We start from the raw sequence: 26,567 nt of genomic DNA, 5'->3' as shown, positions 1-26,567 counted from the left end.
TTCATGGTTATCTGTAAGCTTGCATCAGATACAAAGTTACGACAGTGACGTTAGCATCTCATATGACCAAGACACAGTTTAGAAATAAGCAACTTCTGATTAAATGCCACCTTGTAAGATTTACTGCAGGTCCAATATGCTCTGACAACACCTTAACCCAGCAGTAATTTGCCACCTAACAGCACAAGTCTACATATACAAGTCTACACATTTTCACAGTATTGCATTTGACAGGTGTGGGTGTTTGTTTGTTTGTTTTTGGGGGGCAGGCAGAGCAGCAGGTGAAGGAAGATCTTCCCTTCAGTTTATTTTTTTCCCCAACCAAAAGCACAGATAGGAAACCATGTCTCAGAACTCTGCCAATGCTGCTCTGTAACCATGGGTAAATAGATAGGGAAAAAAATACCCTGGCAAGGGCACTCAGTCTGATTTTCCCACCTCCTTGTGGGAAAATGTGGCCTCCTTTATGCTCCCCACACCAGTACTGCTGACATCAGGAATTCAGTGAATGGAAGATCATGGACATTAACCCGATCTTATTACTCCACAGAGTTGTACTTTGATGTTCCAATGCACTAGCCACCATGTCAGTGGCTCCGTATGCCTTAATCAAATAGTTTACAAAAAATTAAGAATGGCACACGAAGTGTATTTGTCCTTTGATAATTTCATCTTTTCCTCTGCTCTTTAATCTATTTGAAAACTTTAAAAAGAGTAATTCAGAGACAATCTTTATGCCTGCCTCTAACCTTTTCTATAATTTAAAAAAAATTCAACGTCACACAGGTTTTTAAAACAAGTAACGTCTCCGTGCATTAGATTACCGAAGTCTGCACTATCGCAGCAAGATTGCCAGGTTTACGTGCCTAAATGAGAAATCCCATAGTAGTCAGAGTGCCAAGCCACCTGCTACTACCTTTGCCAATTCCTACTAAAGCAACCATTTTCATTTAAAAGTGATCACAGATTATTGGAAGACTGCTGGAGAGGGTGAAAAGGTACTTAAACCACAGCTGCCGACTACTCTCTAGCCTTTGCAACACATAATAGGGATGACTAATTATTATTTTGTCAAGGCTACCCCCAGGAACAGCAATTACTCTGCCTCAACAACTGTCATTATTTGAACCCCTAAGATTATAGTGGTTTCAGCTGTCATTCCTCCATGACTAAAGCATATTTTAAAAAAGTCATTTACATTTTAAAAATGTCTGAATCTGAAAGTTGACCAGTATTGATCAGAAGACTGATAGAGTTCATTTAACAGAAGTCCCATTTCCTCATCCAGTCTTCAATATTCCATACATAACAAATACATCTCTTTGGATTTTGCTTGCTACCAACTACTAATTCACCTCTATTTTCCTTACTTCTCACATTCCCTTTAGTTACTATCAACTGACAGCATGATTCCCAAACTAAACTACTTTTATGTTTCCTTGTATATCGACTTGGACTTTAGATTATTTTTGATGTCCTTATTCATCCACTCTCGTCTTGCACTTTAGAAGGGCATGGGGGAAAAAGGCAAGCAAACAGGACTAAATGGCAGCTCTGTCAGAGCGCCAGCTCAGGCCAAATGGCCTACTTCTGCACTATGACATTCTATAGTCTCACGTTTCTCCTTCCTCTCTCCTTAAAATGGTCTTCAACCAAATTCCACTTCATTTCTTGTTTCATTTCCCATTTATTCTTTTCATAGCTCCAAACATACTTGTCTGAAGTCCAGTACAACATTAGATTAAACTTCAAGACTTTCCATTGAAACAGGACACAGCAATTGACCTTAAGTGCAACATGTTTGATAATTAGAGGAATAAAGTAGCAATGATGAATTTATACAAAACACTGGTTAGGCTACAGTTAGCGTACAGTGTGCACTTTTGGGCGGCTTATTATTGAAAGGGTATTAAAACCCAGAGCTTTACCAAGATGGCAGGGATGGGAAATTACAATTATGAGTGCAGACCTGAGATAATGGGACAAGTTCCACTGGAGCAGAGAAGACAGGAGATATTTAATAGAAGTTTCTAGAATTATGAATGTTTTTATTCATTCTATCAAAACATCTCTTTTTGGAGAGTTAGTGATGGGTGACATTAATTTAAAATGATCACTAAGACAGTAAAGATGTATGGTTAAGAGAAACTTCTATACACAAATCATTGTTGGAACATGGAATTATTTGCCGCAGTGAGTGGTTGAGGCAAAGGCCATTGTTCCTTTTTAGGAAGAACTGAAAAAATAGCAGATAAAGATACTAGGCTGTGGAGAGAGAGCAGGGTAGCAAAATTAGTTTTAGATTATTTTAGCAAAGAGCCAGCGCAGACACAATGGGATGAATGGCCTCCTGTATTGTAATTATATCTGGTTTTGTGGCATGTGATCTTGCTAACTTACACTTCAATGATGCATAGTGTGGTAAATGTGCAACATCAAAGTAAAGGCATACACTCATTTTAAGCAATTAATGCAATGTAATTAAATAATTGACTTCAGAAGTGTATTTGCTTTGAGGAAGTAACTAAAGATTCTGCAAGTCAATAACTTTTGAATTTATGACAGGAGAAAGTGGGTTATTGCTAAGTATTTTTGCAAGGGTGCACGGTACTAGAAACAGTCAATTCCCTCACGATGAGAGTTCGATAATATTAGTTACATTATAGGAGTTTTAAAGTTGTAACAAAGGAAAGTGCCTCAAATAAGGGCATCACTTTCAAACTATAACAAGTACATTATTTATATTTGTGATTCCAGAGTCATACTATAAATCATAGTTACAAGGTAATGGGTTCCGATTAAAACAGAATTAACCAAGCCATTTGTATTCACAGTACACATGTACAAGGGAACTCTTTTGAACTGAAATGCAACAATGCTGCAACAATAGAACTGATAATACACCATTGCAAGAGAAACTTTCACTCACTAATCGGGTGGTCTCAAATTTCAGAACAGCTTGATGGTTCACCAGCTAATCTGTTCCCAGCAGACAGCGAAGCCTCCTTTAAACCGTGCTTTTGAAGAGCGAACTTTATTATTCAATTCTGACCTTTAGAGATATTGCAATGCAACATTTACAAGCACTACAATATCACTAAGATTCCTTTACTAGCGTCTTGGGGAAACAATTAGGAGTATTTCTCAAGAGGGTGGGGGATGGGCTGTGGGTTAAAGAACTGTGACAAAAAGAATGAACCACTAGAAAGCCAACGATGCAAGATTATTTTTTATATTAAAATAAGCAAAATGAAAGTAGCAAACATGAGGTAAATAAAATGGCCATTAGCAAAAGAAAGATGAAAATAAATTTTAAAAATAAGGAAAACAATTAGTACACATTGAGAGAAAGGTAAAGGAAAGAGAAACAAAGAAAAGGGACTAAAGGAGAAAGGTACAGGCCTTTGTGAGATTTAAATGAATTATCTGATTGCCATTGCAGGAACATCCAAGGGGCCACGTTCAGCCTCTGAGCCATATAGTGATACTTGCTGTCAAGTCATAGCGAGAGGAACTGATGGCACCAAAGACCCTGCCACTTAGGAGCAACTCTCACCTACTTTAGAGGTGGGAACCTTATTAAAGAGACTACAGAAACAGGGTCCGAGTCTTCTGAATGGGGGTACATCCAAGCAATGCTAGACTGACTGGGAATGCTAGCCCAAGACAAGAGGTTGCCAAGCCAATAAATAAAGACCTCTTTGAAGATGATAATGGGTTGGCATGACATATCTGCAAAGCTTTGGAAAATAGTCACTTTTTTTGGAAGGGGTCAAATACAGAAAACAGGGAGAACTCCACTTTTTCCTATGAGTGGCAGCACCAGTTGGTGCGAGGAAATCACCCATCATCTCCATTAGCAAACGGGTGAAGCAAATCCATTCTAAGATGAAGTTAGTCAGTTATGAATAATACTAGGCCAACACCAACAAACTCAACCAGTGCCACATTGATGTTTTATAGGTGCCCAGCTTTTTTCTTGGCTCAATATCCTTCTCCCCACCTCTCTCATCACAAGACAACATAAGATTGTCTGGGACAGATTGCATAATGGCATCAAGTGGACTTGCAGTGCCAACTGCAAGAAACTTACCCAAAGAGTGGTAAGAATGTAGAACACGCTACCTCAAGGCATAGTTGAGGCAAATAGCATAGATGCATTTAAAGGGAAGCGAGATAAGCATGAGGGAGAGAGGAATAGAAGGGTATCCTGCTCGGGTTAGATGAAGTAGGGAGGGAGGAGGCTCGTGTGTAGCGTAAACACCGGCACAGACCATTTGGACCGAATGGCCCGTTTCTGTGTTGTAGTTTTGATGCAACTGACGAGGGATCAGCCAATGCCAGGCAGTCATTTGTGATGAGGTCTTCAAAATGACCCACTGGAGGCAATGCTGGTAGATGTAGATTGAGAAATCAAACCAAATATGATACAAACTAGCATTATGCTTGAAAGGGAGACAGATGAGGCACTGGTCATTCCAATCAGCAACCATTAACGTTACATTGTACTAAATGCAGCGCTCGTACCTGATGCAAGACTCCATATTTACAAATCAGCATAGCTAAAGTTGTTTAGAACCAATGAAACACGATCTAGCACTGGAAGGTTGAATGCCGGCAACCAAAAAATTGTGATGTCACATGTATGTGGTAAACAGGTACCAACAAGAGAGGATGAAACAGCTCAAGCTAACCACACATGTATGTGGTTAAAAAGGCACGAGAAATAGAGGATGAAGTACCTCATGCTAACCACAACATAGGCAAAACTAATTTCAGTCAGAACAGATGTTCTTGCATCATCTCATGGGTTGATTTTCCTTGTACACTGCACAGGAGTGAGAGAGGTCACATACACAATGTTCCCAATATCATGATAAAATGTCTTAAAAAGTCATAGTTGTAAATTCTCTCCCTTCCCCCCACGCTGGTCTACTTTGTTGTGTGGAAGACAGGAAGAGAAAGAAAAAATGAGGAAAATAAGTGCATAATAAAAAGAAAAAACACCCTAGTTCAAAAGAACACTAATTGGCTTCCAATAAGTCAAGTTTGTTCCCTATGTAAGTCATAACCCACCATTAAGAAAGGCAGATTCAAGTTGTGCACTTAAAAACGTTTTATAAATTTTAGTCAGCTCCTCCGATGAACCAGTAAGTAAAGTTATCACTCTGAATAGCATAACCCATACAGGTCAACAAGTTCTGGCTTTAGCTGCCAGTCTATGGTGAGTTAGCTAATCTGATGCAACAGAACTAATGCTACAAATGGCACCTTGGAGAATAAAATCAGGTAGGGCTCCCTCTCCAAGTCAATATTCTGTAAAATGTACATGTGCATATCTTGTGGATAGAATCGGGTAAACAGCCTGCCAACATTCACTATATAGGCTCACATATAAAGAATGGCTACTTGTAAAGTACCAGAAGACTGTCAACATCTTTGAAACCAAAACTTACAAAGAGTGAATGTCTTCAGGAGAAAAGGAGGGGAGAAAATTGGAGAAACAAATCTGCTCAATTCATCCCCTTTTAAAAAAAGAGTTGGATTTTAATTTGGTAGTGCAAAACACCATCAGCAACAGGCTTTTGTTTTGTTCTTTTCCAGGTGTTTTCTTGTGCAGATAAAGCTCCTTCATAAGATATTTTTTTCTCCTTTCACAATTTCTCCCAAATCAGACACAAAACATGGTCGTGAATTAGCAAGGATGTAGAGAATGGGGATGTCGTAGGTGTGGTGCATACGGACGTCCAAATAACAGACTTGTTACAAAGATTAAGGCCTAAAGGTATCAAAAGGGAAAGGTGAAGGAAAGGAGTCAGGGAGCAGGAATAAATAGATTTTTCTTGCATTGCAAGTAGTGGTGAGCCCTGGGATCTCCATTCGGATTGTGTTGTCAGTCAACATAAGTGATTTGACACGGCAAACTGTGAGGAAGAATGCAGGAGACTACACGAGAGCAGTGACAAGTTAGAGGAATGGGTAGATAAGTGGAAAATGCAGTTCAACATAAACAATGTGAAGTAGCACATTTTGGGGAAAAGGGACTGGAAATATATTCTAAATAGTGTAGTTCTCAATGGAGTGGAGAACAGAGATCCAGAGGTACAGATACAGAGATCTTGAAAAATGGGACTGCAGGTAGTAAAAGCCACAAAAAAAGGAAAATTTTGAAGCGCTGAATACCAAAGCAAGGTTGTGATGTTGAAACCGTCCAATACATTGGTTTGGTCATAATTGAAGCATTTGGTTGCTCCAATGAAGGAAGGATATTGCAGCCATGGAAAAGATACAACATAGATTCACAAGAATATCAGGGCTGACCATATATAGCTACAACGAGAGTTAAAAGACTAGAGCCATATTGGTCACGTGAGCATAGAAGGATATGGAGATCAAAAAGAAAGTGTTCTAAATTATTTATCTTATCAATGTCTTTCATGTTGAAAAACTATTTCTATTGGTTGGTGAATCAGTAATAAAGGGGCATGAACTCAACATTAGTAATAAAAACAAAAGGGAGGGTTAAAGAGTTTTTTTTCCTGCACATACAGCTAATAGAAAGCTATTGAAGCCCATGTGTCATAGTAGGTTCAGCATAGGAGGCCACCATTCGGCCCATCGTGCCAGTACCTGCTCTTTGAAATAGCTTTCCAATTAGAACCATTCCCCTGCTCTTTCCCCATAGCCCTGTAAATTTTTACCCTTCAAGTATTTATCCAATTCCCTTTTGAAAGTTATAGAATCTGCTTCCACACCCTTTCAGGCAGTGCATTCCAGATCATTACGACTTGCTGCGTAAAAAAATGTTTCCTCATGTCGCCTCTGGCTCTTTTGCTGATCACCTTAAATCTGTGACCTCGGGTTACCGACCCTTCTGCCGCTGGAAACAGTTTCTCCTTATTTACTCTATCAAAACTGTTCATGATTTTGAACACCTCTATCAAATCTCCTTAGCACAGAGGTTAAGAGAAGAACAACCCCAGCTTCTCCAATCTTGCCACATAACTGAAGTCCCTCATGCCTGGTACCATTCTAGTAAATCTCTTCTGCTCCCTCTCCAAGGCCTTGACATCCTTCCTAAAGTGTGGTGCCCAGAATTGAACACAATACTCCAGCTGAGGCCGAACCAGTATTTTATAAACTTCCTTGCTTTTGTGCTCTATGCCTCTATTAATAAAGCCCAGGATCCCATATGCTTTTTTAAACAGCCTTCTCAACTTGCCCTGCCACCTTCAAAGATTTATGTTCACCCCCAGGTCTCTCTCTTCCTGCACCACCTTTAAAATTGTACCATTTAGTTTATATTGCCTCTCCGCATTCTTCCTACCAAAATGTATCACTTCACACTTCTCTGCGTTAAATTTCATCTGCCATGTGTCTGCACATTTCACTAGTCTGTCTATGTCCTCCTGAAGTCTGTTACTATCCTCCACATTGTTTACTACATTTCTGAGTTTTGTATCATCTGCAAACTTTGAAATTATACCCTCTATATCCAAGTCCAGGTCATCAGTTTGTCAGCAATCTTGCCTCTCAGGTTGTAGATTCAAGACTATTTCCAGGAATTGAGTATATAATCTAGGCTGACACACCAATGCAGTGCCAAGGAAGTGCTGCATTGCCAGAGACTGTGTGCCTTTGAATGACACATTAAACTGAGGCTCAGTCTGCTGTTTCAGGTGGACGTTAAAGATCCAATGGCACTATTTGAAAAAGAGCAGAGAGTTCTCCTGGTATCCCAGCCAACATTACTACCTCAACCAACACCACCAAAAACAAATAACTGGTAATTCTTTTCATTGCTATTTGTGATATCTTGCTGTGCGCAAAATGGCTGTTGCATTTGTCTACATAACAGTGACTGCCCTTCAAAGATAATTGATTGTATAAATGAAGCACTTTGATATTGAGAGGGGTGATAAGCTGCTATATAAACTCGTCTTTCTTCTTTCAAGTCAATCATGTCATTTTAGGGAGAAATAGAAAACACAAGAATATTGCATTAAAGGGTTCAGGGAATGAACATGAAAATTCGATTAGATAGGTCCTGCACAAAAGCACTGGCACAAGCACAATGCACAAAAGGCCTCCTTCTGCATCAAAATTTCTACAATTCTACCCAAGGTCAGGCAGGTAACCAGCTCCCAGACGCCACCTGTGCCATTCCTAGATGGTGTGCAGGATTAGCTATGGGATGTTACTCTCTCGATTTTCCCTCACCTAGCCACCAAATTGAGTGATTTTCTCTGACAACATGCCCACGTCCCAGAACCTGGCACAAACCTACCACCCAAAATCTCTTTGGTGTCACATTTTTGCTCCAATGCACTACACCACCACAGAGCCCAAAAGTTACTATAAATTCTATTCTTTTGACATCTGTGGGTATTGACTTACTCCTGAGGAAGAAAATATAATTACCAGCCATACAATTTTCACTGTTTGAATTTAGTCAGTAGCAACAAGATCTGGACTTATTCTACACCACTGCAATGGAAACTGCTTCCCACCCAAGGTGTCAGCCTTTGCTCAGTGGTAGAACACTTGTCTGAGTCAGAAGGTCGTAAGTTCAAGACCCACTTCAGAGACCTGAGCACATAATCTACAACAATTTGCATTTATATAGCACCTTCAAAGTAGTAAAACAACCGAAGACACTTCATAGAAACGTAATCAGACAAAACGTGACACTGAGCCAAAGGGGACATTAGGACAGGTGACCGACCAAATGCCTGGTCAAAGAGATTGGTTTTAAGCAGAGTCAAGGAGGAGAGATAGGTGAAGAGAATTGGGGAGAAAATCCTGAGCTTTGGGCCTAGGCAGCCACCAATGGTGGGGCGAAGGAAATCGGGGATGCACAAGAGGCCAGAGTTGGAGGAATGTAGGTTACAAAGATAGCGAGGGGCGAGGCCATGGAGTAATTTGAACACAAGGATAAGAATTTTAAAATTGAGGCATTGGCGGAACGGGAGCCAATGTAGGTCAGCGAGCACAAGGGTGATGGATGAACGGGACTTGGTGAGAGTTAGGATATGGGCAGCAGAGCTTTGGATGAGCTCAATTTTATGGAAGGTGGAAGATGGGAGGCCAGTCAGGAGAGCACTGGAATAGTCTTGTCTGGGAGGTAACAAAAGTATGGATGGGGGTTTCAGCAGCAGATGGAATGAGGCGGAGACGGGTAGTATTACGGAGTAGGGGGGTCTTTGTGATGGAGAGGATATACGGTCGGAAACTCAGCTCTGGGTCAAATAGGACGCCGAGGTTACGAACAGTCCGTTTCAACCTCAGACAGTGGCCGAGGAGGGGGATGGAATCGGTGGCAAGGGAACGGAGTTTGTGGCAGGGACCAAAGACTATGTCTTCGGTCTTCCCAATGTTTCACTGGAGGAAATTTTGGCTCATCCAAGCAGTTGAGAGAGGTGGCGGTGATAGAGAGCTGGGTGTCATCAGCGTACATATGGAACCTGACGTCGTGATTTCAGATGATGTTGCCGAGGGGCAGCATGTAGATGACAAATAGGAGGGGACCAACGATAGATCCTTGGGGAACTCCAGAAATAACTGTGTGGGGCAGAAGAGAAGCAATTGCAGGAGATTCTCTGGCTACGATTGGATAGACAAGAGTGGAACCAGGTGAGGGCAGTCATAAAATCATGGGAAGTTATGGCACAGAAGGAGGCCATTGTGTCTGTGCCATCCCAAAAAGAGCTATCCAGCTTAATCCCACTTTCCAGCACTTGGTCCATAGCCCTGTAGGTTACGGCACGTCAAGTGCTCATCCAAGTACTTTTTAAATGAGTCCAGAGTTTCTGCCTCAACCACCCTTTCAGGCAGTGAGATCCAGATCCCCACCACCCTCTGGGTGCAAAGATTTCTCCTCAGCTCCCCTCTAATCCTTCTACCAATTACTTTAAATCTATACCCGCTGGTCACTGACCCCTTTGCTAAGGAAAATAGATCTTCCCTATCCACTCTATCTAGGCCCCTCAATTTTATATACCTCAATTAAATCTCCCCTCAGCCTCCTTTGTTCCAAAGAGAACAACCTCAACCTATCCAATCTTCTCATAGGTAAAATTCTCCAGCCCTGGCAACATCCTCTTAAATCTCCTCTGTACCCTCTCTATTGCAATCACATCTTTCCTGTAATGTGGTGACCAGAACGGTACACAGTACTCAAGCTGTGGCCTAACCAATGTTTTATACAGTTCTAGCATAACCTTCCTGCTCTTATATTCTATGCCTCAGCTAATAAGAAAGTATCCCGTCTGCCTTTTTAACCACCTTATCTACCTGTCCTGCTACCTTTAGGGATCGGTCCTACTCAGCTGGACAACGGAGGAGAAAGGTGTGGCCAAACGTGTCAAAGGCTGCAGACAGGTTGATAAGGATGAGAAGGGATAGTGCACCACGGTCGCAGTCACAAAGGATGTCATTTGTGATTTTGATTAGGGCCATTTCAGTGCTGTGGCAAGGGCTGCCAGTCCAGTGCAGTACTGAGGGATTGTTACACTGTCAGAGGTGCGTTCTTTCAGATGAGATATTAAACCAAACCTGATTGCCTTTTCAAGTGGAACTAAAGTTCCACATTTCAATGAAGAGCAGGAGTGTTCTCCCGATGTTCTGGCCAGCATTTATCCCTCAACCAACATCACTAAAGTAGAATATCTGGTCATTTATTTCATTGCTGTTTGTGGAATCTTGCTGTGAGCAAATTAGCTGCCGTGTTTGCCTACATTACAGCAGTGACCACACTTCAAAAGTAATTCATTAGTTGTGAAGTGCTTTGGGATGTCCAGAGGTTGCGAAAACACAATATAAATACAAGATTTTTCCTCCTTTACCCATTACAAGGGAGTTCTGTCTTTTGTTCTGGTGGAGAGGTGAGGGAGCACAAAACCTGTCACTGGACTTCAATCTGGCAGAAGCTGCCTAAATTTCCTAGATGAATTAAAAATTCAACACCCAGAGAATAAAATGTTAGACAATACTGTGTGTACCACCAGTACCATGAATAGCAAACCCCTACCACCTAGCAATAGGAAAATCCAGCTAACTCTGGTGAGCCAAGTCAATTACTACTTGGAAGTCAATAATTTATGGAAAAATAAATCACCCCAAATGCAGCCCATGCAACCTATAGCAGATTTAGTATTCTTTATGTAATCACTCAGTGGATGATGAATTCCCCCTTTTCTGTATTTTCTAAGTAAAATAGGATAACTTGCTCAATAACAGTAGTATTTATATCACACAATAAAAGATACTCTAATGATGTGAGATTGTAATCCAGTCCACTTGTGTTGTTAATACAAAATATCAGATTCACTGCAGCAAGTTGCCTCAAAAGGAAATATTAAAAACTATGAACTCAAAATTGACCATTAAAAAGGAACAAGATTTGGAATTGTGAAATTATGAGTTTTTTTTCCCGATTCACATTTTCTATTCTAACAAGATTAGATTAAAAAAATGTGGTTGCCTTTCATCCAGGCTAGCCTAATAGGTGAACAATGCAAAATAAAAATTAATACCTACACTCAGCATCAATTCATTAAAAAAAACAGCTCTTCATACAACATTTAGGTTTTCCAACCATTAGCAACGTTTCAACTTGGGTTTAATGTTTTTCAGTCAGCCAAGAACAGCAAAACTTATCATTCCAAAGCAGTTCCAGTAACATTTTCAGAGGTCATTTCTTGTAACTACCATGGGGATGTCACCATAGAAAGGAAAAGTGGAAAATAAACTAAACACACATGTAGATGGCAACACAATAGTTTTCTCAAATCTCTACATGGGAAGATCTTGATCTAAAGCAGGCTTTCTGGAAAGGTACTAAGTGGAGCTAACAAGCTTCTACTGAAGGAGGGTGGCAAAACACTCCATGTCAAATACAAGTCAACCTATATACCACGCTCATGCATGTCTCAGCAACCTGTTCAAGAACAACATAGGGAATTGTCTGGAAACAAACCAGTGGGTGAAATGATGTGCAAAAAAACAAGGAGGCTGGAGAAAAATCATTTTAGGGAATGAGGGGGTGGGGGGGGGGGGGGGAAGGGAGAGAAATATCACAGTTCACTGATTACAGAAATATAACTAATTGTCCCCATAAAGTATGGTCTTAACTTGTTTGTTGATCATATTATTATATCATAATAGTGAAATTAACCTTTTTTCCTACTACTTTTCTCCCCCTCTGAAGTAATGAATTTTGCTAGTGTTGTTTCATGGGCCTTGGCTGCCTCCTGTACCTCACCCAAGTGATCAATCTTCATGCACGAGCCCAGTGTTGGCATATTAAACCGTAGGCATCATCATGGCTGAAACCAATTTTGTCCACAAACAAGTGCTTTGCAACTAGGCTGACCCTACATTAATGAGGAATAGAAACTTGGACTGATTTTTCTCCACTTCCATTGTCCAAGGTTGCCAGTGTAGCACTTAGCAATTTAATCAGGGAGCACTACACTAGGGGAAGAAAAATGGTGAGATACTTATGGGTTTAACAGATCGGAATGTTCTGCATCACATGAAGTTGTGACATCTCTAAGCAGCTACAATCACCTCTAAAGCTGAAAATAACAGCTACACAGCAAATATAAAATTCTACACAATTTGTTTACATCCATACCCACAAAAGAAAGGCAATAGGAAAATGTGAAATGGTGCACATAATAATCAATATCAGAAATGCTTAACTTATTACTAGTCCTAGGATTATGGGCTCTGAGCTTTACAGTGAAACCTTGGTTATCCGATGCCACAGCAAATTACAGCAATCTCAAATCCCTGGGCATTATATAGATTTACACACAATAGAACCAGAATGGACAAATTTCAATAAAGTGATAGACACCTCAAAGTACACTCGAACCTTTAAGAATGTGTTTGGGAGTCATACACAAAGCATGTTAGAGGGTATTTCATGTGGAGTCTATATTAAATGTGCCACACATGTTTTTATCAGTGGTCATGGTGCATCAAGAATTTTACATTAAGGAATTACTGTGTTTTACATTACTGATTTTTTCATATAAACAAAGTTTAGATAAGCCATGTTCCACTATTCAGATGTTTGAGCCCCTGGCAAGATTATAGTCCAGTGCATCACTGGAATGAAAGGCAGTTTTAAATGTCTTGGTTTTAATATATTGCTAAAAGAGCCAAGTGTTAGATTTGTTATGCCACAAACACCATAAATTACATTTTAACATTGCCAAAAATACAAAGCTATCACAACAACTTTACAGGAATACCCCCTTTAGCTGAAATCTATCAGTAGGAAATGAAGCAACACTTGTCAATTTCATTTTTATAGAATGAACAGAGGGGTTAAACTCAGTCAAATATGACAATTGACATGCACAGTGAAATGCAGATTGTCAATATTGCAAGTAAAGATGATCAATAGAGATGTACAACCAATATTAAGAGTTTCTCTTGAGGGTAGTATATCAAACCAATGGTTGTTTCTTCCCCCTCACAATTTTGCACCAAACACTAATGTAGAAGAAGAATAAAAACTAGGCAACTTACCAGTCTGTCCGAACTTGGGTTTGCCTCTCGACTCAAATCTGAAGGCAAGTTGAATGGATCTGCAGACTATGGTGCTGGTACAAATTGTTCCAAGGTATTGCATTAGGACATCTCCAGTATTCTCTTCATGCTGCAATTTAGAAAAACAAAGGTTAATTAAGCTCTCATTACTCAGACTGCAGCACAGCTGGTTATATGCAATTCTATTTTCTAACAAACTTTTGAGTTTGTTCATCCGTTTAATAGAATGCCAAGCATTCTCCTGATAAAATGATAACCTAAATTGCAATTCTGATAATTATAGACTAAACACACTTAAAACCATTAGCTTCAAAAAAGGAGCTACATCAACATACATTGCCATTTAGTCCTAAAAAGTACAATAAATGTCTTTGTGTTGGAGGATCAAAACCCACTACACAGGACAAACACCAACATTGAAGAGTAAAAGAGAAAGCAAGGCAAACAGTGACTAGGAATTGCCAAGCTTAGTTTAAAAGTCTGAAGGTTATATGAGGGAGGGAAGACTGAGGGATGTAATGAGTTCCACTGTTAACTCAGTCTTCCCTAAGACTATTAATGTGTAGGATGTGGTGCAATGAGTCATGATTGTAAAACAAGGATCTAGGGAGGAAGAGTATGTATGATGATATATTTGGAGCGTAAGCAAAAGAGAAAAACTCAGGAACATTGACCATACCAGCATTGATGAGGATTACTGAGGGAGAAAAGAGGGAGAGGGAGAAAGAAAAAAGATAGCTTGTGACAGAGAAAGAAGAGCAGTGAAGGCTGGAGATGAGAGACTGCCCATCACACAATAGTGTTCTTATATCCAGTTCAGGAGTGTCAAAGAGTTATCAGAAAAGCTAACCCAGATATAGGAACAGTACTCAAGACTTAACAGCAAGAAAGAAAAAGACTTGCATTTATATAGCACCTTTTGTGTCCTCAGGTCATCCCAAAGTGCTTTACCAGCTAATTAATTACCTCTTGAAATACAGTCACTGTTATGTAGGCAAAGTTAAGAACAAAAGTGAAAAACTATTTTCTTTGAGGTAGCTCTAGCAAAGGAAGTGAAATGAAAGTTCCATTGAGGTCAATAGAGAAAGAACATGAATGTTGGTAAAGTGGGACTAAGGATGAAGCCAAAGGCAGGAGGGTAGCAGTTGGTTAGACCTGCAAGAGACAAAGAAACTGTCTCTCTGAAGATCAGAAATAAATGATTTTCATGGTCCCACTTAAGGTCATGGATACGATAGAGATATCGTGAAGTCAACCGTTGCATTTGAGTACTGGAGAATGGAAGCACTGAGAGCATGCAATCTGCAGGAAGTTAATTAATGTAGAGTGGAATCATTAGCAAAAATCTGGATAGGGTAGATGCCAAGAGGAGCAAGTTATCAATATAAGGAATGAAGAGAGTAGGGGAAAGGTTAAGCCATGGGCTGATGGAAAAGATATGGAATATGAGCAATCAACTGCAGCACAGAGTGATTTGACAAGAAAACAGACAATCATGACTGTAGCTTTGGCATGAGGCCATACAATTGTAACTTGTTTAGAACTACATGTTACCATATTCTGTTTAGCTAAATGGATGATTTACCAACGTGTTCTAGTACAAAGTTCCAGAAGTGTGAGAAATTAACAAAATTGATAGAATGACCATGTGGAAACCCATACACTGATTAGGCCAGGACAATCAAGGTTAATGATGTTTTAAGAGTTAACATCAATCTCCACGAATTTAGAAAGCTGTGATTTAAGCCCAATGGGACAGTAATTTGAATTGCAAGAAGGTAAGCCTTCTTAGGGATAGGTTGAACAGGAGCAAATTTCAAAGGACTATTTATTTCCAAGATACGCAATTGCTTCAAAATGAGAAAGCAGGAAAGACTGCACTCTTGATGCTCCACTGTACAGCATATTTTAGCCAATGTGGAGTTAAAATAAATTCTTTGCCTTTTAAGAAAATGTTTCAACAACGACTTGCATTTACACAGCACCTTTAATGTAGTAAAACATCCCAATCATCTATCACTATCAAGTGAGTTCCTCGTCACCCCAATATGTACTAGAGTGCAAGGACAGTTGCCATAGTTGTTCTGGTTGATACCTGGAACAAGTTATAGTGGAAAATGGTCCATGCACCTGCACAAACAGGCTTATTGTTAACACATTATTAGAAGCTTTCTATTTGGCATTAAATTCTACCAATAAAATAATTTTTTTTTTATTCGTTCATGGGATGTGGGCGTCGCTGGCGAGGCTGGCATTTGTTGCCCATCCCTAATTGCCCTCGCGAAGGTGGTGGTGAGCCGCCTTCTTGAACCGCTGCAGTCCGTGTGGTGAAGGTTCTCCCACAGTGCTGTTAGGAAGGGAGTTCCAGGATTTTGACCCAGCGACGATGAAGGAACGGTGATATATTTCCAAGTCGGGATGGTGTGTGACTTGGAGGGGAATGTGCAGGTGGTGTTGTTCCCATGTGCCTGCTGCCCTTGTCCTTGTCCTTCTAGGTGGTAGAGGTCGCGGGTTTGGGAGGTGCTGTCGAAGAAGCCTTGGCGAGTTGCTGCAGTGCATCCTGTGGATGGTGCACACTGCAGCCACATTGCGCCGGTGAAGGGAGTGAATGTTTATGGTGGTTGATGGGGTGCCAATCAAGCGGGCTGCTTTGTCCTGAATGGTGTCGAGCTTCTTGAGTGTTGTTGGAGCTGCACTCATCCAGGCAAGTGGAGAGTATTCCATCACACTCCTGACTTGTGCCTTGTAGATGGTGGAAAGGCTTTGGGGAGTCAGGAGGTGAGTCACTTGCCACAGAATACCCAGCCTCTGACCTGCTCTTATAGCCACAGTATTTATATGGCTGGTCCAGTTAAGTTTCTGGTTAATGGTGACCCCCAGGATGTTGATTGTGGGGGATTCGGCGATGGTAATGCCGTTGAATGTCAAGGGGAGGTGGTTAGATCCTCTCTTGTTGGAGATGGTCATTGCCTGGCACTTGTCTGATTAAATGTGTTCTCCAAACTCTGGAAAAACACATTTTGAAGCAAAAATGTTGGTGCAACAAAATTGAAATGCCTTTTCTAAGTGACCCTGTATCTTTGAAAACAAATACATTTCAACAAACAATTCTGGTAGATTTCGATTCTTCCCGGTATAGGCCTGCTCTCATGAGAATGGACAAGATTAGTCTGTACTTTAGCCATGCAAAATGGTTGATGCATTACAAAAAATTAAGTTGAACACCATGGCTATAAAACATGACTAGTGTAGTGAAATGAATTTGGATGTATTTTAACCAGACTACACACTGCTCCACCTTACTCATCTTGATTGGTTGTAAACTGGATGAGAAATTATTTTAAGACAGGTATTTTAATAAGTAATCGGGGATTCCAAGGAAATTCAGCATGAAATCATGTTTTTAAGACTACTGAACATTAGAGAGCTTCCAGTGCCATAGCTTCTTTCAGAAAGCAAGAGATGCTCCACTGAAAATACAACAGCAAGAGGTGGTACTGGAAGTGTTAAGCCAGGTGAAGATGTTACGTCTCAGCATAATCCAGCCTGCTATGAATTAAGAAATTGACCAAAAATGGATGCGCCAATTGAGAGGCCAGTTGTAGAATACATTTTTTTTAATAAGCATTTTATGAAAAAACATTATATTTTCATAAGGAATACTCCATTAAAGACGCCTTAAAAGTAATAGTTGCCACGACATATTTCACTTCTTTTATGCACACTACCATAACAGGATGTTAGAATAGATTGAGGGTCAGTTAAAGGAATGCCAATAATGACATGTAAAGAGTCAGGTTTCACGTCATTTATTTTACCATCAACATTTCTTTAACCACTGGAAGTTAGTAGAGGATCAGTTTGACTCAGTTGGAAAGCTCTCTCATCTGTGACTCACCCCAGGACCCAAGTAAAAAATCCAGTGTAATATTTTTAGTGCAATGCAGTGCATTGACAAATGAGACTTCAAACCAAGTCTTCCTGTTCTGGTGGTTCAGGTGTGTGTTAAAGATTCCATTATACTATTTGAAGAGGAGGAAGTTCCTGTGCCCTGGCTAATATTTCTATTTCAACCACCACCAAAAGCAGATTAACTGGTCATCCATCTCATTTCTGTTTGAGAGACATTGCTGTGCACAAAATGGCTGCTACATTATCCAATATAACATCAGCACTTAAATTTATTGTACGTGAAGCACTTTGGGGCAACTGAGAAAAGGTGCTTATATAAATACAAGTTCTTACTGAGACGTACAATCATTCCGGTGAACGTAGAGTGAAAGAGCAGAAAAAAAGATATTCTGCACCCAAAGGAGCTAAAGATCACTCTGAAAATAAGTTTTGAAAGTTTATCCTGACTAAAGGCTCCTAATAGAGGAGAGAAAGGCATTCACTCACCAGTTCATGCCCAGTTCGGCCCTGATACTGGAAGTACACCTTCCCCCAAGGGCCAACATGTTGTTGCAGTCCTTCCCACTCTGTTGAGCTGAGTGCCAGCAGGTCTGCCACTTGTTTGTCTTTACAATACACTCGTGCTTCTGCAGTCCCATCCTCCACAATAACGCTGCAACAAAATAGTTCCCAGTATTAACCCATGTCATTGACACATGACCAAACTCAGTTCAGACCACTGTAATCACTAATCCCATTTCCTGGTGCAAACCTGTACAACCAGAAACAAAACTTATTTGAGAAACCGAGCAGTACACAGAATGGGAAAAAGTGAGCAGTTTATTCTATAAGTAAGGAAGGCCTCATGTCCCAAGTATGAAAGCCATGTGGATTATCAGAAATTTGCAAGTGAAATAATTCAGCCTTCAATTTCCTCATAATATGCACAATTCTGTTTGTACATGATCTGTAATAGTATGGCCCACAACCAACTGCAGAAAATAATGCTTTAATTCTAGAAAGGAAACTGTTAAAGCAGAAATATCAGTTCAACTAGAGGGGTGGGGGGGTGGTAGTGAAAGGGAGGTGATGTTTCAGAGGTGGAAGTAAGGAGTTTTGGTGATGGGCTGTTTGTAGGGTTTAAAGATCAGTTCAGGGGAGAAGAACATCAAGGATTATGTACCTTTGGGTTGAGCTTCAACAAGATTCTAGACATAGGATAGGATCAGGGATGGCTTCAATCTGTTGAGCTATAATAAAATTCTGACTCATCCACAACTTACTGTCAGACAGGCAATATACCACCACCTCAATGGTCAAGGAATCAAGATTGGTAGTGGAGAAGTAAAGATGGGTTTTATCAGCATGCACATCAAAGGTGACCCTATGTATACAGATAACATCACCGAAGGGCAAGACAGGAACCTTGAGGCATACTAGAATTGACTGTGTGGATATGAGAGGAGCTATTCCAGGAGATGTACCGGCAACATCAACGCAGGGAGAAATGTAACCAGGAGAGATCAGCTGATGGAGTGAAGAGCGTGGCTAACTGTGTCATAACCTGCAGTAGGTCCAACAAGGGATAATGCACATGGTCACAGAATGTCCTTGGTGACTGACCAGCGCAGTCTCAGTCCTTTGGTGGAACAGAAATTGGATTGACCAAGAGTGGACCACTCAGTTGGGATGCAATAACACATTCCAGAACCTGAGAGGAAAGGGAAGTTGGAGATGGGTGACAGCTAGAAGACAAAGGGGTCAAGAGTATGTTTTTGAAGGGAGTGGGGTGACTATACTAGTTTTAAAAATGGAAAGAACAATGCCTAGTGAAAGAGAGCAGTTGGCCACTGGGTTGAGGAGCAGTCAGTGGTTAGGAGCTAGGTCGGGAGGAAGTCACGAGAGCAGGAGATGGTCCCATGGAAGAGATAAGTTTGGCAAGTGCTGTGGTGGAGATAGGGGAGAAGTTTTAGTGTTAAAAGGTCAAAACTGGAGCAGAAATGCAAATTTCTGATATAAAAAACACAAGAATACTTGTCCTAAATTCCACTTGATCTTTACACCAGTCCATTAATAAGTAGTATTTTTTTCCGCAGCAGACATACACTTTCGAAGCTGCTTGTTGAGGCGAAAGGTCAGAGTGCATTACAATCTACCACACAAATCACAGCAAACTGTTTTAAGAGCTTTCTTTCCCGTCATTGTAGTGTTGCAAGAGGTTAGCTGCAAAATAAATGCGCACCGTACAACACGAGTTGCAGTTCTTCAGGAGTCAGCTCAAACTTTTAACTCTGATGGACTGGAGTTGCAATTTTACACCAACTTGCACCTCATCCCTTCTTGGGAGCACACCTTCCACACAGCCATGTTGAACTTGCTAAATTGGTTTGTATAATAGTAATTGTTTAAGAACAGTATTTCTGCACTCTTTCCATTTCAACAGATTGTTTGTGACAAGAGTAGGTGCTTTGAGGCAAAATAGAGCCTATTCATGCAAGTTGGGCCAAACTGGTTTAAACAATTTTGCCCAGCGATAATTTGTTATGCTTATTTTTCTACCTTAGCTACATCTACTAAATACCTGCTGTAAGTGACTTTGTATTTACAAGCTACATCCCAAGCCATATGGAGGCAGATTCAACTCCAAGATCATAGATGGTTTTTCAAAATTCTTATTAAGAAACTGAGGTGAATGCCCAATTCCATAGTGAAAGACACCAACAAGTTGAGAAGAGTAGGAGAAAAGATCAGGTAAATCAGAAAGAAGTGATTCTCTGTTTCCAAGCTAGGGACCTAAAAGCCCAAAGATTGAGAGCAAAAGAGTTCCACAATTTCAAGGTGCTCAAATAAAATGAGAGCAGGTGAGGTGATAAATCTTAATTTCTACTTGATAGGAATATAAGGAAGGAGGAGTTTGTAAGACTAAAGGGGTGATTTTAAACCCCATGAACAGGTGGGTTGGGAGTTGAAAATAGTTGTTTTTTTGGGGTCGCAACTGCAAATTTTTTGGACTTGGCATTCTCAGTGGGAAGCCTATACTTTAATGCGCCGACGTTAAAGCCAGACAAAGCCGGGTTGCGGTCGCAACCCAAAAAACAACTATTTTCAACTCCCCCCCACCACTAATCCACACATTTTTGGGGTTTAAAATTACCCCCCAAGTATTTGCAGCTGTATCAGTTCCAGACAAAAAGCTGAAAGCGAAGTTGTCACACCACCAAAATTACCCATCTCACATTGTTCACATGCCATAATGCAAATATTCCTCTAGACAAATGACTGGAGAGCGAGACATTGGTAGGGCAGAAGGGGGAGAGGTAACAAGAAAATCTCATTTGATGTATAATAGAGAAATAGAAGTCCAAATACAAGTCCATAGCTTATATCATGAAGCAGCCTTTGTTTTCCCAAACTTAAATGTACCAGTGAAATGAATGCTGTGACCATTTTGTGGTATGGGGCATTAACTTGCACATGTTCTGTATAAACCACATCAAATGGATTGATCTGGAGCCTGACAAAGCTAATAGCCATGTATCACTGGGGAAAAAAGTAACATAGAAAACATTTTGAACTAATCCTCTGGCTGTGGTGATCTCGCAATAATTTGAAACATATTATGTGCAAGAACCTGTAGGAAACAGAAAAAGAAAGTTGCGTGCCCGGACTAGACATATTCCAGCTTTTGAAAAACCATGCTGATCTTCTCGGACTTGCACCAACAATGCTTTGGCAACTTGATTGCCATAGTGAAGCATAAAATGATTCTGGAGGTGAGCATTTTGTTTAAATCAGGTTCCTAATCGTTGATGCTTACTTTGCATTAGCACGAAAAACACCAACTGCAGATAGACACGGTCCAGAACTTCTTGTGCACCTTCCCTATCCATAGAAATCAAATAATAACTTGGTTATTACATTCATTAATAAAAAAAATGCAATTATATCTGCAAGTGTTTACTTTTGAATAAAAATGCAATTGATCTTTTTGCTTTCAAATTTGATGTATCTGCATACACTATATTTATGGTTCATCCTGAAGTATAGGAAATATTTGGTTAAAATATTCAAATTCATGAGAATTATAGCTCTTAATTTCACTTTAGATTTGGATGTCCCAGTTTATTATTTCCAACATCTGTATCCTACATGCTTTGTGTTGTTGGATATGTCTATGTGTAACAATACTTTTTTCCCACCACTGGAGATCATTTGCAGAGAATTCTGGTTAAAATATCCCTGTGACTTGATTTTTACTGTTTAGTTGTTCTGTAACACAACACACAACACTTGGTCCCAAACAAGATTTCATTTGGCTAAAACTATTAAAATCTACTTAAAAAGATCCAAGTGTGGATTATATATAATTTTTAATTTAATCTACAGAATTTGCTGAGTTTCATCTACCAACAAACCTAAAAACTATTAAAATACTCAATGAATCAAAATTAGGGTACTATATTAAAGAAAAAAAGGTTAGAAGATATTGTATGGACAGTTGGCAATCTGGGCCAGCTGCCTTCAATAACCCCTCCCTTGCAACTTTATATTTCCCATTGTGCAACTTGCTGGTAGGCTGCAGGCCTTTTCAGGAATTGCCATCAATGCCATTCTGAGATTGGCTGACAGAATGCATAGCTCCACGGAGCAGGACAATCCAGAAGACTCTTCCTCCCATCTCAGATAAAAGTTCTCTGCTACCAGGCAATGCTTCATGTTATGGGGCCAACAGGAATGAGAAAAAAGGCAGCACTTAGTATAGACAACTTTAATGGCAGTCAAATGTTTGTAAATGGCCCCATACCCCTATTATCCACTTCTTCCACTGTTCCAGCTACCCAATTCTCTGGTTACTGCCACCAGCTACATTGGCAATGGATTTCCACAATAAACACTTCAAAACTAAGCCCACTGCAAACAATAGCTTATTTTTTTTAAATCAAGACGACAAAATATGAGGACTTAAGATTTGACGCAGCTTTATTTTTCTTGATGAACATAAATTGAATGCTGGGAATTGGGAATAAAAATAGAAAATGCTAGAAATACACAGTAGTCATCAGCAGATGAAAAGGGATGACAAGTTAACATTTCAGCTGGCGACCCTTAGTAATTCAGATAACTTTTATTTCTTTTCAGACGTTGACAGACCTGTTGTGTATTTCCACCTTTTCCTTTTCTACATAGCTACTTGGGTCCAAATATGTCTCCTGTCATTTCTAAACTTAAAATTAAAACGTACCTGTTTAAAAATACTGCTGCAACGACTGCACACCCACTGCAGTTTCAGCCACCGAACATTAACCACATGGCAGCAAACAATCCCTTGAAGGTGATTCTCTTGCCCAGAGATTAGATTTCCAAGATAAAGTAGGGGCAGGTCTGAAATGGCTGTGTTTGTTGATAAACTGGAGGCAGATTTGATTACATTAAGAAAATGTCAACAGTTTCAGAAGAGACAAAAAAATCTGAAGTCATTAATCTCACATTTATAATAAAATTTAACCAGTTCAATGAGATCACCGAATCATAACAGTCAAATAAAAAGCGAGAATTGCAAATGCTGGAAATCTGAAATAGAAAATGCCAGAAGTATAAAGCAAAGGAAAAGGCAAATTTTGATAGTTCAGATGTGTACCCTTCATCAGAACTGAAGATGAAAGGTTGCACACCCAAAACCTGTCATGTCTCTTTACAGATGCTGACCGACCTGCTGCGCATTTCCAGCACTTTCTGCTTTTTTGATTTTTGAATCACAGTGACTAATTATTATATTGCAGTTAGATGATTAAGAATGGAAGTTTCCAAATCAGACAATATATTTTTAGTCACTGAAGGAACAAGTTAGTGCTCATACAAGATAGCAGAGCTTCACTCTGCCCATTACATTTTCAATTTATTTTCTTTCTACACGAGGCCAAACAGGTGAGTAAATGACCTGCTCTCAAGGCTTGTTCATTTCCCTACTTAGAGGTCACCAAGGGTGGCAAGGAGTGTCTCTCCCCACGCTCCCTTTTAATGGGTCACATGGTCTCCGCTCTACACCTTACATTCCCAAGCAGCAAGGATGAGAGCAGGAATTCTCCAAAGGGTTGAAGTTCCGCTGAGTAGCATTTTTTGTGCACTGGTTAATCTGCTTGTGTAAAATCTTTTGTGCACAAAATTAAATGGGATTAAGAATTGCGATAAACTAGCAGAGTTAGGAATTTAACACAAGGGCGTGGAAAAGTAGTCACAGAATTTCAACCATTATGTAAGAAACCACAACACTAAGTATGTGTTTCTTAATAAACTGAATATCTACCAATACCTTGCTAATTTTTTTGTAATATATCAATGATACTGCTTCATCATCATAGCCCAGATTAGTCCTGCTTTCCATCAGGGGCTCCCAATCACATTCACAAAAGCTCCCCATACCTCATCGATCTTAGCATAGTCTAGACAGGATTCAATTGCAATTTTTTTTGTAAAAAGTGTCAATAGAATTTCCCTCCATTTCAACCCCCTCTCTTCCAGATTTTAAGGCTAATTGCAGCAAGAATATTATAGTTGAAGTTTCACAAAACAATGAGATGTCTGAAACTCACTGGCATTAGAGATGAGAACTTCCTGCTGTTACACACATTTTGTACTCTTAAGACTTATATTTCTAAATTTGACTTTGCATTCAATTCAGTTTAAGCCAAATGCATCTTTAAAATGGCTTTTTAAACTGCAGTTTAATTTCTGACTTTTTTAAAAAAAAGAAAACACAAGTTGACTTTTTCTCCTCTCAATCCTCCAATTTTTTCCAATTTATGTCCCTCCTCTCTTTTTCCTTCCTCACAACCACCACATTGACAGTCAATATGAGTCTTGAGCCAAGTTTCCATTTGCTGGCAGTAGCAACTAGGTATATTAACTTTTGTAAAATAGACAGTATCTTTCTGTGACATCACCAATGGTGTGACTCTGTCCCTCTGGGTACAGTGTAGCAATGATAATTAGTTACACTGCTCCCCCCACTTCTTATGTTTTGTATGGTGCACAGCAGGACTTTTTTTTAAATGAGAGGTGGACTAAAACTTGACTGTAAAGGCACTTTGTTTGTCCATGCTGGGCTGTGAGGAACTAGCACAGACCTGTGGTTACGTGTGGGGAATTGGTTGAGCCAAAGTCACTAAATTGTTAGAAATCTGTGGAGGCTGGAATTACAAGCCAACCTAGGTTTTTCATACTTTGGTCCATGTTAAGTTTCAAACAATTCAAAAAGATTTTGTAAAATGTTACCCATATTATCTAAGGTACACCAAATTAAAGTTAAATAGTAACTTTTTCTGAAAATGTTATTAAATTATCTCTACTACAGATCGTTTTTACTTAATAGCAATTACCAAGGTTTGTGATAATTTCCCCAATAGGAACAGGCAGTACTAAGTTTGTTGCCTTAGGAATTCTAAAAGAAGTTACATACATAGAATTTACAGCACAGAAACAGGCCATTTGGCCCAACTGGTCTATACTGGTGTTCATGCTCCACACGAACCTCCTCCCACCTTACTTCAGTTCTTTTGCCCAAAAATCCCCAACAGACTGAAGCTTCCCTTCCTTTAAAATTCCCCACTGTTTTAAGTAGGATCACAAACTGTTGCTGCTGTGATCTGATGTTCAGAGATATCAGATGGGTATTAATGCCATGTCCTCTGTTCAACATACTTCAAACACTGACTGAATTAAATGCAAATGTGTCTGAACTACATCTGAGGTATAACCCAAACATGGTGTGAAAACTGGCGAGATCATTGACTACTGCTATCAATGTATAGGTTCTTCCATTTTAGTATACTGAGCTTTCACATAAGATGAACAAAATGAAAATCAAAATACCAACCTTTCAGCCTCCAGTGAAGGAAGTGCAAGGACAGAGATACTGCTGGAAGGCACATATTTGCAGTACACATTGTTGTGCCTGAAAAACAATTTGGAAAGATTCAACTGAAATGGAATTTTTTTTTAAAAATCAAGTTTGAAATGTATCTTAACTATAGATTAAATGACTTAAGTTTTTGCAATTGGATTTGAGAACACTCCTTTAAAAATACAATTGCACATATTTGATTTTATTGTTTTTGACACAGATGCAATCTAACAAGAACCCATTTCTCAGTAATAAAATAGAAGATGCTAGGAACCTTCAGCAGGTCAGGCAGCAACTGTGGAGGCAGGAAAGGTCGTAGACTTGAAACAGTAAACCTATCTTCCTCTCCCCACAGATGCTGCCTGACCTGCTGAGTGTTCAACATTTTCTGTCTTTATTTCAGATCTCAAGCATCTGCAGCATTTTGCTTTCTGCACCCTTTTCTCAGTCATGGGTTTCACTAATCCCGGATGGTGCAGTGGGTTAAATATCTCTGGGACCTGGGTTTCAATCCATCCAGGACTGATTAAATTAATTTGGGTAGTCCAAACCAGTTCCTAGCAAACATTAGTGCACAGCACAACTGTCCCTAATTTGGCATTTGCATTCAAAATGGCTACAAGGATAGCTGATGTATGAAATGAAAGATTCAAACACATCCAATAAGGGGTACATTTCTGAGTTAAAGTACATTGTTGGGCATAGTAGAATCAAGGTTATTCTACAGCTGGATTCCTTATACCCAACATAGGAGTGCCTGAAATGGCAAAAGGTTCCATTTGTTGGTGCTGACATCCCTTGTGTGATGAGTACAAAAAAAGAGGAATAAAGCTCTGGTGAACTAATACAAGAGTCATTTTATTTTCAGATGGGTAACACATTTGACGTTGAGTATTCCAATCAATAGAATTTTTCAAATTGTTCTCCCATGTAGCAAAAGGGATAAAGAGTAGGTACTTAGATTGGCAGGAAGGGACAAGCGTGTGCCCCAGGGATCTGTTCTGCAGCCTCAACTTTTCACCTTATTTATTAATGACTTGGATGAAGGAATAGAAAGTTATACATCCAAGTTTGCAGATGACAGTAAATTAGGAGGGAGAGTAAGTAGTGCAGATGGGAGCAGGAAGTTGCAAAGGGACACAGACAGATTGAGAGTGGCAAAACTATACAGATGGGAGTTTAACGTGGGCAAGTATGGGGTCATCCACTTTAG

General features: G+C 39.8%; 1 protein-coding gene across 2 annotated transcripts in view; it reads right to left on the bottom strand.

The window, feature by feature from the left end:
• Positions 1–26,567, bottom strand: part of ctc1 (CTS telomere maintenance complex component 1) — a 70,211-nt gene that overhangs the window by 1,279 nt on the left and 42,365 nt on the right. Inside the window, exons 19-23 of one of the 2 annotated variants that reach the window (XM_067971381.1) lie at positions 25,328–25,405; positions 22,697–22,862; positions 21,272–21,336; positions 17,962–18,127; positions 13,543–13,672 (exon numbers count right to left, since the gene is read on the bottom strand). In XM_067971381.1, the coding sequence (XP_067827482.1) occupies positions 13,543–13,672; positions 17,962–18,127; positions 21,272–21,336; positions 22,697–22,862; positions 25,328–25,405 (605 nt within the window). Of the gene's footprint in view, positions 1–13,542; positions 13,673–17,961; positions 18,128–21,271; positions 21,337–22,696; positions 22,863–25,327; positions 25,406–26,567 lie in introns of those variants that run through there. The other variant, XM_067971382.1, reaches the window with a different exon arrangement.

This window comes from Heptranchias perlo, chromosome 34 (genome assembly GCF_035084215.1).
Source record: "Heptranchias perlo isolate sHepPer1 chromosome 34, sHepPer1.hap1, whole genome shotgun sequence".
Taxonomy (NCBI): Eukaryota; Metazoa; Chordata; class Chondrichthyes; order Hexanchiformes; family Hexanchidae; genus Heptranchias; species Heptranchias perlo.
This window is presented reverse-complemented; position numbering and strand designations above follow the sequence as displayed.